The 14,557-nt window shown below is 40.2% G+C and overlaps 2 protein-coding genes across 2 annotated transcripts in view; one reads left to right on the top strand and one right to left on the bottom strand.

The window, feature by feature from the left end:
- Nucleotides 1–4,078: 4,078 nt before the first annotated feature.
- LOC117554286 (galectin-3-like) lies at nucleotides 4,079–11,708 on the top strand. Its single transcript, XM_034228653.1, has 4 exons — nucleotides 4,079–4,918; nucleotides 5,065–5,153; nucleotides 10,588–10,759; nucleotides 11,550–11,708. Exons 1-4 carry the CDS (start codon nucleotides 4,079–4,081, stop codon nucleotides 11,706–11,708), a joined length of 1,260 nt encoding a protein of 419 aa, XP_034084544.1.
- Nucleotides 11,709–13,687: 1,979 nt separating this feature from the next.
- Nucleotides 13,688–14,557, bottom strand: part of LOC117554275 (mitogen-activated protein kinase-binding protein 1-like) — a 41,964-nt gene continuing 41,094 nt past the window's right edge. Inside the window, 1 exon segment of the mRNA XM_034228625.1 lies at nucleotides 13,688–14,151. Coding sequence (XP_034084516.1) covers nucleotides 13,912–14,151 — 240 coding nt within the window. The 3' untranslated portion in view covers nucleotides 13,688–13,911.

The following is a 14,557-nucleotide window of genomic DNA, read 5'->3' as shown; positions in this document are numbered from 1 at the left end:
ATACATGGTATGTGTGTGTGTGTGTGTGTGTGTGTGTGTGTGTGTGTGTGTGTGTGTGTGTGTGTGTGTGTGTGTGTGTGTGTGTGTGTGTGTGTGTGTGTGTGTGTGTGTGTGTGTGTGTGTGTGTGTGTGTGTGTGTGTGTGTGTGTGTGTGTGTGTGTGTGTGTGACAAACAACTATACTATATGTGTACTTGTACTGTTGGAATCAATAAACTCTAACGGTCCATACCTGCTAATAGAAAGCTGTCTAACTACTGGCCATGAGAAATGCAGTGGACAAAGAAAGCACTTTGGGAGGAATGAAATGGGCCCAAGCTCGACTTAATGCAACAAATTGATGGGTGGACTCAATTGAATGGAAGTCAACTGTGAGTAAGAGTATGTAAAAGTTGTTTAACTATACATCTTCTACTGGCTGCCTGTGTTACTGAAATAAGTTGTACTTGTTGGTGGCATCCTGATACAGCATAGCAGTTCCTCAAAGTTGACCAATTGGATCTTTAACCCCACAACTTCTACTTGTACCTCTACTTGTAATTACATTATTTTACATTGTAACCCTTAGATGCATAAGTGGGTCTTTTTGGACCCGGTGAGGTGGTTTTCTTGAAGTTTCTTTGTAATTACATTTTTTTATCATTTCATATTCCAGCTATTCCTCAAAAAACATGTTTTGGATATCATGCCATTCACATTTTAAATTTACATTTTAAGAAATTGTAGTTTTTGTATTACTACCCAAAGCTTCCATAAGTGGGTAAAAAATGCATTGCATTTTCTATGGAATCCTATGGGAACCTTTGATTCTTATCATCTGTTGCTGTCAGGAATACATTCACTGTAGACCACACAGAGAGTTTTGAAAAGGGACTGGAATACTGTGAGGGTCTCAGAATAGCGGATATCTTTGGGACAATATGTTCAAAACGTTTTTTTTCAAAATGTAAAAAAAAGTCTAAAATTATAAATTGTGAAAAATTAAATATAATATATTTCTAATGTGAACCAAAATATAATACTAAATATTATACAAGTGATTTTTCTTAACCAAAATGACAAAAATCGCATAAAAACATATTATTCTAATACGGGTCATTTTAGACCCACTTATGGAAGAGTGTAGGGTCTAGTCACTCGTGCATCCAAGGGTTTTTAAGCATTTCAGTTTATGTATTGAATTATATCCTTATTGCAAATGCTAGTGCTTTTTACCCCACTGGATTTTATTTGACATTGTAATTAAGTTTATGTATCCATCAAACATTTTTCCACGATAGCAATTGTAATGGCTTTTATTTTTGTATTAATAGTACAGCCTATTTTCTGTTGGTGAATATTTTTCTTGTTGATTACTTTTTTCTTACTTTTCTTAATTGTTGTAGTTGTTTGGATATCCATGAGGGTCTGCCCCTCAAATGTTTCTTGGGTATAAATAAATTGGAATTACTGAAATGCTTACCATTTGCCCTAGGTGGCTTACATAAAACAAAAGGGTTAAGCTTGGCAGCAAGAGCTACAGTTGTCACAATCCTAATTTTCTTTCACAATGTCTTGTCATGATTTTATGTTGAAATTCTGTTCTCCCTCTGTCTTGTCTTCCTTCCTGTGTTTTTCCTCCTGTGTCTGATTGTCTGATTGTGTTCACCTGTTGCCCTTGTGTTTCTGCCTCCCCCGCCCAGCTGTGTCTTGTCCTGTGATTACCCTTCTTTGTATTTAGTCTTGTCTTCCCCTGTGCTCCTTGTCGGGTTCATTGTCTTTCCTGTCACCCTTCATGTTTGTCACGGTTAGTTTTGTCTGGATGCTACCTCGTGTTACCTACTTTTTGGATTCATGGTTTTCTTTAAGTATTTTTCATTGTCAAACAGCTTTTTTGTAAATAAAGCTCTCTTTTTGTTACATTTTGAAACCCGCTTCCCTTTTTAAACTGCATTTGGGTCCTACCTTTTCCCGAATCGTAATGACAGTGAATTATACACAGTTCACTACATAAAATATTCTATTAATTATCTGTCTCCAGATAGAGATTAAAATGTAAGACCCAGTTGGTTAAATGTCAAGCGCTGAATTCTCAGAGGATTAAGTCTGAGCATTTTGGGAAGTTTTGCGATTTCTGACATTTTTCAGCTCAGTTAATTGCTAATCTAATAAAGGTGTGAGGCGAACCAGTGTGACTGTGTGTATCCACAAAATGTGAGCGTCATATGTTTTCATTGTTGAAGCTGTTGCCTCGGAGATTTATTGGATGATTTAGACAGTTGAGTTGGAACCTGACATCTCTCGTTTAAAGTTATCAAAAATGCCAGAAGAATTAATGTTTTAACATTACATGAGGTGAGACCCTCAGCTCTGCCATTATAAATGTATTCAACAATCGTCCAGAGGAGTAATCAATCAGAAATATAAACGCCATTCATTACTCACGTGCAGTGACTAAATATCAGGAGGAACCAAGCAGCTGATGCATAAGTAAAACACGTTGTGGTGGAGATAAAACGTTTCACATACATTTAAATGTTCTGATATTGTTTCCAATTAAGCATTTTCTCTCTGTCATTTTTATTTTATTTAACCATTCTAACTCTAAATTACAACTGAGGTCTGGAAATGCAACGCAATTCAAGAAAAAGACAATAGAGAGGAAAAAAAGCCTACAATTTTCTTCATGTATGTAATGTATGAGGGTGTGGTATTATTTTTCTCCCAGTGGAGATGACGTGAGGAGTGGCCTAGTGACAGGGCGTTTGACTATAAAAATGTTTTTTCGACGTGCTGGGGTACAAACCAACTGATTCACCTCGACCTCACCACGGCCTGCTCCTGCTGCACCTGAAGATAAAGAAAAGGTAACTTCATCTTAATGTTATCCGTGTCAGCTTATATCAAATGCTTCATATTTCTATGGATCAGAAACATTTAGTTTGCGTTCGATACTAGATTTTATTTTTCAGGAAATTAATGCATTGCCAGTCTGGGTTCTGGTCTAGTGCCAGGCTAAATATGAGAATATAATTTCGTTTTACATATATATATGATTATTATACATGAGAATATCATTTATATGCATATATAATTCTTGGAGAAATTAGTTACCTGATCATTGATTCTCAACCTGGTGTCGAGTGATATTTTTCTAACAATAATATACGTTATTTAATGTTGTACAATTTGAAGATTTTCACTTTAACATGTTTATATAAATGCTTTTTTTAATTTGATCTATTTAACTTTAAATTCTTACCTTTTAAATAATTATCTTTATTTTTTTTCATTATTATTTTTGCACATTTTATACTGATTCTGATAATATATGTATAACTAAAACATGATTTGCTTTAAATTGTTAGTAAATATTTGATCAGAAGTCAAAATGCCTAATATTTAACATGTTTTCTGCATTTAGTTTTATTTCTTAGGTAAAAACTATTATTGAGCAGTAGAAAGGCCAGGTATTTAGTTTATAACAGTCATTGAATTTGCAGTCACATGAACATCTATATATCAGTGGTAGGGCCTGGACACCATCAGATCATTGTTACTGCACATTCCTCTCTCTAAGTGATGACATAACCCTGAATCAATACGCCGTTATGTGTCTGCATGTTTCCTATGGTCATCATTCAATAAGCACATCCCATGGCATCCATTGAGTTTCAGTTAACAATGTATACCTATTGTCTCTCATAGTCCAATATTTGTTGATGCTTTGACATCTTGAAAAGCTCTAGAGTCCTCTGGTGGTCACCTAGAGAATAATGTCCTCTCTCTACAGCTAAATAGTTTTCACTGTGACTGCAGCGCATGATCTTAAACTTGAAAAGTAAAAAATAAATCATTTACTTTTTATTCTAGTTTGGTTGGCTGTGAGTTTACATAGCATTTTATTTCCATTTGTGATTACAGATCTATTGTGTTTTCTCTTAATTTTCTGTGTTTGGTAAATCCTCTGAAACTTAACAAATAAAATAAAAGTGCATTTGTTTGATCTTGTTTTGGCAGGCAGCATGGATGTAAGTACCTCATCAAATTCTACACTGGTAAGATTTACAGAAGTTATTGAACTTTTTTTCCATTTTTAAATGATTCAACCTTTGCTTGTGTCAAACGGCCATGTTTGCAACTGCAAGGTGTTGTCCTCCATCCTTTCCACCCTGTCTCTTCCTCGCATCTCCATCCTGGCCCCTGACCCCTCTGCCCCCTCTCCTCCCCCCTCTCCTCCCCCCTCTCAGCATTTTGACGCTCTGTGTAGCAGCTGCCCCTCCTCTGGTTCTTCCCCGCAGGCTAACAGTCTCTGGCCGAGTCTTCCCCAGTCTGGAGCCGGGTTCCCTGGGTATACAGGACAGCCCCCCCAGCCTGCGCCCTGCTGGACTGGCCAGCCCAACACTCCCTGCTGGAATGGGACACAACAAGCTCCGGTCTCTGTCCCTGCACAAAATGTGTTTCCTGGTCAAGTCATGACACCAGCCCCTGCAGCTACAACATCCATCATCCCAGCTCCAGGGCAAGGGCAGCCCTGCAACCCTTGCCAGTACCAGACACCCCAATACCAGCTTCCCCAGAACCAGCCTCCCCAATACCAGCCTCCCCAGTACCAGCCTGTCCAGTACCAGCCTCCCCAGAACCAGCCACCCCAATACCAGCCAACCCAGTATCAGCCAACCCAGTATCAGCCTCCTCAGCCACCAGCTCCAATTCAAGCTCAAGTACCTGCTCAAGTTCCAGTTCCTGTTCCAGTTCCTGTTCCAGCTTCGGTCCCGGTCCCAGTCCTAGCACCAGCACCTGCTCCCAGCCTCCGCCCAATTATTCCGAGATGGCCTGCCCACCCTGGCTGGCCCTATAACCCGGGACAGTCAGGATGGCCTGGACAGACTCCATCCAACATGCCTCCACAATGGCTTCCACCCACTTCTGGACCTCTGGTGAGCCAAATGCTAACAATCTGACTTTCAATTTCCCCTGATAATGTACAGGAAATACTTAGTAATTAATACTGTAGATACAGTGATCCCTGGCTGCTTCATAATTCCGGTTGTTTTGATGTTATTCTCCCTCCTTGCTGTTCCAGAGCGTGCCATTCAACTTGAACCTGGCCAGAGGAGTCTATGACAAGATGATGATGACCATCTTGGGCCATGTAAAACCTGATGCTAAAATGTAAGCTTACTCAAAAGTGCTTTACTGACTTTTAAACCATTGTTCTTCGTGGACAAATATATTTCCAGATTCTCTCGAGAGACACTTTAAGTGAATAGGTATTTTCAACTCACAAACTTCACCATGACTATTTTAAGTTATAAAAAAAAGATACCAAACACCTAATTGCAGATTGTGGGTGTATTCTGTATATTAGTCTGATTGAAGAACATTAAGCTCCTTACACACCAAGCCGATTTTTGGCGTCGATAGATGTCAGGCCGTCGATGAGCGTCGTGTCCCCCTACTCAGATTGGTGGGACTGCACCGTCGTGTCTTTTCGGCCGTGCCGACACCTTCCGCCGCCGATTCGACATGATTGGCTGTTCAGCTTAGCGAATCAGTGCATGAGAAGCGAAACGGAAGTGAGGGACCCAAACAAATTATTAAGAAGGCAAATCTGAGATTTAATTTAACTCCAGCTCTCGACACAGGTTCGGGAAAGCCCCATGAGCTTCTCGCTGCCCCCCCTTGCCCCCCCACTGTAGAGCCTTGCCCCCCCAGCTGACCCCCTAACTTTTGTTTCCCTAAAACTGTACTAAAACAAACCTACACTATTTCCACAAGCTTCTCAAGCAACGAAACAAGCATTACATTAGTTAAAAGTGAATCATTTTAAATATCATTTTAGGCCCGTTAAAAACGCAGCTACGGCCCTGCATTAAACTGCGGAGCGGCGTTCACACAGACCACGGCTCACAGAGCTGCAGAGAGGGAGCGAGCTGTCCCAGTACCTATGGATCAGCTTCCCCTGGGAGCATTTCCCCTTCCACTAGTTTAGTTTTTACTAAGGACGAGAGCTTGAAACTAAATATTAATAAAACGCTTCCGTTTGAATCGATAGACAGATGGGCGCTACGTTACAAAATACTACGCAGACAGCCTTAGCTGGGAGATCGATCACTTTGCTAAACTATGCGGTAGCCTACTATTAAATCCACGTAAACTACACATCACAGCAATGAGGATGATCAATTAAACCAGGATACATCCTTTACCGTAAAAACTGGATCTAAACACAGCTGCCGTTGTGCGTTTGATAAATACTTTCTGATGATATGCTACTTATTAGCTAGGCTACATGGCCCTAACGTGTAAAGTTATACAAGCATTTGTACCAGTGCTTTTCACAAGTAGACTCTTGCAGGCCAGAGTATAGGAGTGATTCAACAACAACAAAAAGACATATCTGAGAAGAGATCAGGACGAACAGAAAGAGGAAAAGGAAAAGAGAGTTCACTGAAGAGACCAGGAGGGTCAGAGCAGGAGGAAGAGGAGGAGATGAAGAGACCAGGAGGGTCAGAGCAGGAGGAAGAGGAGGAGATGAAGACATTAGTGAAGAAGAAGAAATATATGTGAGGAATAAAGATGAAGTATCAGAAAGAGGGCCAGAGGCAGGGATCAGGAGGCAGATGAAACTCCAGCTGGACCACATGGTATGTTCTTATTCTCCTTACATGTTCCATTACAGCAGCACAATCTAGCAGCTCTTAGTATTGACAATTATTGATTGAAATGTGTTGCTGCACAGGTCACCTTTAGCTCTCTGAAGAGATGGGTCATGTCATTTGTGTACTTAATTATAACCAAGTACTTACAGTATGCAGAATTAGAGTATTCTCTGAATCGGGTGCCTTTTGGGTCTTTATATCTTTGAAAAATGAAACCAAAATGTTTGGTCATAACATCTGGTAGTGGACTACTTACATTTTCCCACCCCAGGCACAAAACATAAATAATTACTAGGAATTTACTTGAAAACATTTAACAGGGTTGAAGTTTTTGACAAAAAGTAGGCATGAGACCTTGTTTAGCTAAGATATGGCACCACATGGAAGTCAAGGACATTACACAATTGTAATATTTTGCAAAACTATTGTTTATTTTGTAATAAACAATTATTTACTATTATTAATTCATATAACAGAGTTGACATTTTGAGCTTGTCAATCTTAATATGAAAATACAAAAACTGAAATATAGGTAAGAGAAGAAACTGACACTTTTGTGATGTAATTCCCTCAATGCAGATCACACATGGACTGATCCATTATTTTAATAGGAGGGTAAATGGTATGGCGTGACGGAGTTGAAACAAACTGAGGGACAATATTGCAATTTCATAGATAATTCAAGTCTTTTTTCAGAATTTATTTTTGATCAGTTAAAGTTGACAAGCATATGATTATATTAGCAGCAACATTTTGGAATAATTGGTGATTTGTTTAATATTAAATTAATATGTAATAATGCTTAGTGAGCACATGCAAATATGTCTGTCTAATACTAAGACAACACATTTTTTGTAATGCAAAACAACCTGTTCCATTAATTAATTGCTTTAAAATACATTTTGTAGTTTCCTTTCATTTAAAATGGTTGAGGTAAGCTTGGGGGACTCAAAGGGCACCCGATTGTTTGTCTGAACACCTTGTTTCTCTTGTGCATTAAGAACACTTGTGTTAGGGCATGAATTAACAATAAATAGGTTATATACAGTGTAAAATATCACGTACTGTCCGCCCTCCCATGCCACCCTGGCATGACCTCTTGCCCCCCCTTTGCCACCCCATGTAAAATGTTCTAGAACCGCCACTGCGCACACGCTATTTCTTATTTGTTTACATCACGCAGTCTGTTCTTCTTCTCTCGGTGTATCACGCAGTCTGTCTTCCGGTTGTTGGCCGTCGGCTGAAGTCTTTGCGGTGTGTTCCAGTGCGACACATGGCCAAGACGCAGGGCCGTCCCTCCCTACAGGAAGATCACGTAGACTGCGTGGGGCCTCACCTCGCGGAGGGGGCCTCATCTTGCGGAGGGAGCCGCAACTGAGCCGCAAATGCGGCGCACCTATGCGTCTATGTGGCGCAATTACATAACACTGTTCATCTAATACCTACCTACAAAACGGTTCTCAAGCGAAGTAAACCACAGACCAAGACTGTAAAGGTTTGGACTAGTGACAGCATAGAGTCTCTTAAAGGATGTTTTCTCTCTACTGAGTGGAGTATCTTTCATGAGATGGACGTGGATAATGCTACTGAGACGGTAACTGACTATATACAATTCTGTGATGACAATGTGATACCTCAGAAAGAAATAACTGTGTACCCCAACAACAAACCATACATAACTAAAGAGGTTAAGGACTGCATAAATCGTAAAAATATAACTTTTAAAAACCGGGATAAAACGCAACTGAAATGTGTGCAAAAGGAGCTCAACCACATGCTCAGAGAAGCTAGAAGGAGACATAAGGACATTATAGAACAAAACTTTTCTACAATGAACTCCAAGGAACTTTGGGACACTATGAAGGCAATCACAAATATGACCCCAGCTAAAAAAACTCTCTGTACCTCTGATGACCTGCAAAAAGCAAATGAACTGAATGACTTTTACATGAGATTTGAAACCCAGGACTTCTCCTCCGAATGTACAGACATCGTAGAGACAATCCCTGCTAGTGACCAGGATGAAAGGGTGGTGATTGACCCTTTAAAGGTCCAATCACTTTTCAAACACACCTGTACTAAGAAGGCCACAGGGCCAGATGGCATCTCTGCATTCCTCCTCAAGACATTTGCAGAAGAACTGACACCAGCATGGTGTCCCATATTTCAAAAATCTGTTGATCTTCACACCATCCCCACCCTCTGGAAAAAATCAATAATAAAACCTGTCCCCAAAAAACCTTGTCCAAAGGTAAACAATGATTTTAGGCCTGTTGCATTGACATCCATTGTCATGAAATGTTTTGAGAGGATCATGGTGCCGCTGCTAAAAATGGAGGTTGATGTACATTTAGACCCTTTTCAGTTTGCCTACAAGCAAGGGCGTGGCACAGACGATGCTCTAAATAGCATCACACACCTGGTCACTAAACACCTGGAAGACCCTAAGGCATATGTACGCCTACTGTTTGTGGATTTCAGCTCGGCTTTTAACACACTGCAGCCTCACATCTTGCTTCAAAAACTGATGAAGATCAATATAAATCCTTTCATCTTGAAATGGTATTTTTCGTTTTTAACCAATCGCACTCAGCAAGTCAGGGTCAACAATGCCCTCTCAGAGCCCCGGACCATCAGTACAGGAGCCCCCCAGGGTTGTGTGAGCTCCCCGGTCCTCTTCACACTGTACACAAACGACTGTACAAGAGCCCACCCGGAGAATTATATCATCAAATTCTCTGATGATACAGCTATCCTTGGCTTAATGCACAAGGGCAGCAGTTCATCGGCTTATCACTCTGAAATAGAGAGATTTGTGCAGTGGTGTGATTCTAGCCATCTAGTGCTGAATGTGAAGAAGACTGAGGAGATGGTGTGGGACCCAAAGGCAGTGGGTGACCTTAGCCCGGTGGTTATCCACAATGAACCCATAACTCAGGTCAGCTCCTATAAGTACCTTGGTGTCCATCTAGATAATACACTCAGCTGGAAGGCGCATGTTCAAGGTCTGTGCTCTAGACTTCAACAGCGATTGTACTTTCTGCGTCGACTCCGGGCTTTCGGAGTCGACCAGAAGTTCATGTTACTGTTTTATCATGCAGTGTTGGAGAGCATCATTAGGTATGGTATCACTGCCTGGTACGGTAACTTGACAGTGCAGTCAAAGTCACAGATCGCTCGCCTGGTACAGACGGCTATGAAAATTATGAGGGTTAAAAAACACCCATCTCTCCAAAACATATATGAGCAGTCCATTATCAGACAGGCAAACAAAATAGTGTCTGATCCCACCCACATACTCCACCCAGAATTCCAGCTCCTACCTTCTGGTAGAAGATTCAGGGTTCCCAAGAGCAGGCTGAACCGCTATAAGCACTCATTCCTACCAATGTCCGTTAAACTTCTTAACATTGACAGGAAATGAAATGTAGTCGAAGTCAAATGTAATGAAATGTACTTTTTTTAAATGTTGGCCATGATGGTTGTGCAATAGGTCGCCATTGTCAGTATGTGCGTCTGCGTGTATTGTGTTTGTTCAAACGGTGTATGATTGATGATATGTGTATGTCTCTTAAATGTCCACTATGTTTGTATATTATGTACATGTATGCGGAACTGCTGGACGGAGCCCAGAACGAATTTCCTTACGGGGACAATAAAGTATATCGTATCGTATCGTAATTAGTGTGGCGCGGCACCGTGAAACAGAGGGCCTCATCATCTAACTTTGCGTGGGGCCTCAAGTTGGCCAGGGACGGCCCTGCCAAGATGCAGGAGACGTGTTCTTTGGTGTCAGTTTGGTGTGTAAGAGGCTTTAGAGGCTTTATGGAATCGAAATAGCCTCAATTGACCGAAAAAAAACAATCCTTACAAAATCTACAGATCTGACCAGTTAGTGAATGACATACAAATGACACACTATCAATGACTCTGCTCTACTACAGGTTCACAGTGAACTTTCTGAAGGGCAACGACATTGCCTTCCACATCAACCCCCGCTTCAGTGAGGGGGGCAAACAGGTGTTGGTCCGTAACCACAAACTGGGTGAGCGCTGGGGCCCCGAGGAGAGGGAGCTGAAGGGGCCCTTTCCCTTCGCTTTGGGGAGCCCATTCGAGGTGAGTGTTACAAAGAGGAATGAGTCCAGGAATTAGATTTGAAAAGTTGTGCTTAAAGAGACAGTTTCACCAATTTTTTTTATATTTGTCTCTTACCTGTGGTGCTATATCACAAGCGGAGATCCTACTGGTTCAAATATCCGAGGAAAAGCAGACATCTTTACAATCAATACCTGCAATACTCACATCAAAACAATCTTCATTGATAAAAAAACACTAGATTTTGGGGTGAACTGTCCCTTTAAAGCTACTATGTGTAGCATGTTAACGTGAATAGATCATCCCCACATTGGTTTGAGGAAACTGAACTGTCAGTGTGCTGCTATTTATCATAAAAGATTACTAATCCTTTTAACCATTTGTTTGTGGTAAGACTTTTACAATGACATGTTGATGTTCCAAAATGCTACACATGGTAACTGACTCTAGGTCACTTTCTCATGGTTAACATCAGGCTAACGTTTGGAAAAGGTTGGAAAGACATGTGTGCAAGCGGTTCCTAGATAAGGGACCGGAAGACTCCTGGAGGTCAGTGTGGGTCTCATGTTGCTCTATAACATCAATAACAGTTCTGCAATACGGGCAATGTGTACTCACAGCAATAACAACTATAGTCAGTTTTCATTTTTCAATTAGAACATTTACATTTTGCATATTAATTCATCCTAACATATTTTTTTCAGGGGGTTCAAGTTAAGGTTTTCCATGATTTAAATACACTTTTTTCTAAATGTGCACCACACGTAATCCACTTTATGGAGTAGATATCTCTTGTTGTGCTCTGTTCCAGATGAAGATCCTGTGCACCCCCGAGGTGTTCAGGGTGGCGGTGAACAACATCCCTCTGTTTGAGTTTCGACACAGAGTCCTCGAACTCAACCAGATCAACAGGATCAACATCCTGCACGATGTGGTCCTCACCTATGTCAACGTGGAGACGCTTCCATAGGAGGCAGCACACTATTACTCAACATGTGTGGTGTGTAGGCTTCATCTTTATCTACATCTTGGAGCTAAATTATTTATCATTAAGCTTGAAATAAGTGTTTGATTATATTGTGTTTTATTAATAATGACATGAATTTTTTCTATAGTATGCTACTTTCTTAAAAGATAACCATTTGATACACAAAGCTTACTTTTTCTCTTTGTAAATGAAACTGTTTTATTGTTTACAATACTTTTATAAAATGATATTTCTACTAACTGAGTAATATGTTTTAATATAATATAAATGATCTGTGTTAATATTTAGATATAAAATGATTATTACGAAGTCTAGTTCAGTGTTTTCATTGTTCATTTTTGACGAGAGGATAAAGAACAGTCCAAAGGTTTGATGAGAAAACCTCTTTCAGAGAAATGTATTTATTAGTCCAACATTAAAATCAGCCATAATAAAACTTGCAAAACTCTCAGACTTATCATAGACTACTCATGGTATATATAAAGGAATGAGTTATGGCTAAAGTACCCTGATCTTAGGGAGACACCAATAGCAAACGATTTACACAACCTTACAAAATATCTTCCCAGGTGTTTTATCTAACACTTACCTTATTCCTTAATATATAACCATCTCACTCCTCACACCTTATCTTCCTATAACCTCCTACTTAAACATCATCCATCACAACTATCTCCCAAAATGTCTCCAGCCAGGTATCAAATTGTGCAAAGCTTTTAGTAAAAGAGTAAAGAAAGGACCATGTTCCTGTTCCCCAGAGGATGAACCCTTTATATTTTGGAAACTTTATGAACTTGTGTACTCAGTTAGCCGAATGTTGCAGGCATGAAACCGTATCTCCTAATCCAATTATTCCATGAACATTTCTGAGAACCACCTGGAACTTTAAAGTGGACCTATCATGCAAAATGCACTTTTTGATGTCTTTTATACATAAATATGTGTCCCCGGTGTGTCAGGGAACTCGCGCAGCGTCAGAAAATAAAACCCTCTCTTTTCCTCCGTACCCAAATCTCTAAAAACGGGGCTACAATGGAGCTGATCCAGATTTGCATCCGATATGACATAATATCGGAAATGTGGACCCACGGCACTATCAGAAACGTTGCTATCAGAAACAATGCCCGACTGTTTTGGACGTAATATGGTCGGTGTTTACATTAGCATCGCTAACACTCAGAGCTAACCTGTACTGGATAGAGCATGTGTGTGAAGAAGCAGGAAATAAAAAGGAACTCACCTTGTGGTATAACCGGCAAGAGAGAAAGCCTTTGAGCTCCATACTGTTTCAGAAATAATCCTTGATAATCCATGATATGGCGTTTCATCACCGCAGTATTTAGTTTAGACAGTAGCTGCCGGGTCCCATATGAGCTCAGCCCCCTCCTTTTTTATTTATCAATTATTTTTTCTTTTTAAAGCTTTATACCCAAAATCAGCACTTTTGAAACAGGAAGTGAAATAGAGGGATATGAGGCATGGCTAGAATGGGTGATCTGTTTGGTATTTTGAGCAAAACACTTCATAGACATGTTTTTTATATATTTGAGACCTATGCTATTGCCTAAAAATAGCATGATAGGTGCACTTTAATATTTTTGATTTGATTGTTACTCACTGTAAGCCACCCTAAAACAAATGTTATATTTCATTATTAGAGCCTAATTAGTTAATTGTTGGTTATTGTTTGTTTAATGTTTGTTTGTTTTGGCATGAAATATTGAACCGTGCAGCCTCTAGGGGGTGCTAATGGGACTTTTTAATTCTGTACCAATACATAACGATTTAAAAAAGAATAATTTAAAAAGCCCCGATGAATTATGTGGCCCAAATGCATTTAACATCCATAAACTACCTGTGCTTTCCATGTTACTCCATCATATTTGTCCTTTTGTGTCTCCCTTTGTAACAAATATGATTCATTACACTTTGATGAAAAAGAAGAGTAATTGAAACTTGGAATTTATATGAATAAGGCAACTTTTTATTACTCAGTGTATAATACTCATTCAGCATTCATTAACTCAGTTTCTCCAAATATATAATCACATCCTATCTGCATTCAGCCAATAAATAAAGTTTTAAAAAGATCTCTGTGCAAAAAACAAGTGTGCGGTTCACAGTATGCTATATGAGCGTACAGTACATACACCTGAGTACATACACCTGGCATCATTTCCAGTCCTCACGTCTTAGTGTCCAGTCTCCTCTCCACAGACTTCAGCAGCAGCTCAGCGTACTGCTCCAGCAGGGCCAGGGTTCTGTCTCCTTCGCCTTTGACCCCCTGGTCCACAGGGGGCCCTTCACTCTGAGAGGAGGGGGGAGATAAAGAGTCCAGCTCAGCCTTGACCTTGAACAGGGCCTTAGACAGGATGCCCCTCATCTCTGTCTGATCTTCACCGGGCTGCTGGTCGCATTGTAGCATCTGGTGATGAAAAACAGACAATTTGATTATCAGTTGATTACTATGTGGGTCACAGTTTGTAAGACATAACAAGCACAACTCAAAAAGCACACACGGACTGAAAGCTGGTTAAGATGCTCTCCATCGGTTGGAACGCATTTTCTCCTAGGAACAGGTTTTCCTAGCTATATTTGTATTTTTCTGGTGCTGCGTACAACATTTGTATAGCTTCATCGTGGATGAATGCTTATGATCTGGCACCTGGTCACTCATTATAGTTTGATGGCCAGGAATGTCCTGAACACAGGAAAAAAATAAACAGGCAGAAGGCTGCAGGGTCTCTGCAGCTACACACACTACCAAGCACTTTTAGTGAGTCATAAGTGATGATTGAGAGGGATGACTATACATGTACATTGTTTGATTT

This window comes from Gymnodraco acuticeps, unplaced genomic scaffold (genome assembly GCF_902827175.1).
Source record: "Gymnodraco acuticeps unplaced genomic scaffold, fGymAcu1.1, whole genome shotgun sequence".
NCBI classification, from domain to species: domain Eukaryota; kingdom Metazoa; phylum Chordata; class Actinopteri; order Perciformes; family Bathydraconidae; genus Gymnodraco; species Gymnodraco acuticeps.
This window is presented reverse-complemented; position numbering and strand designations above follow the sequence as displayed.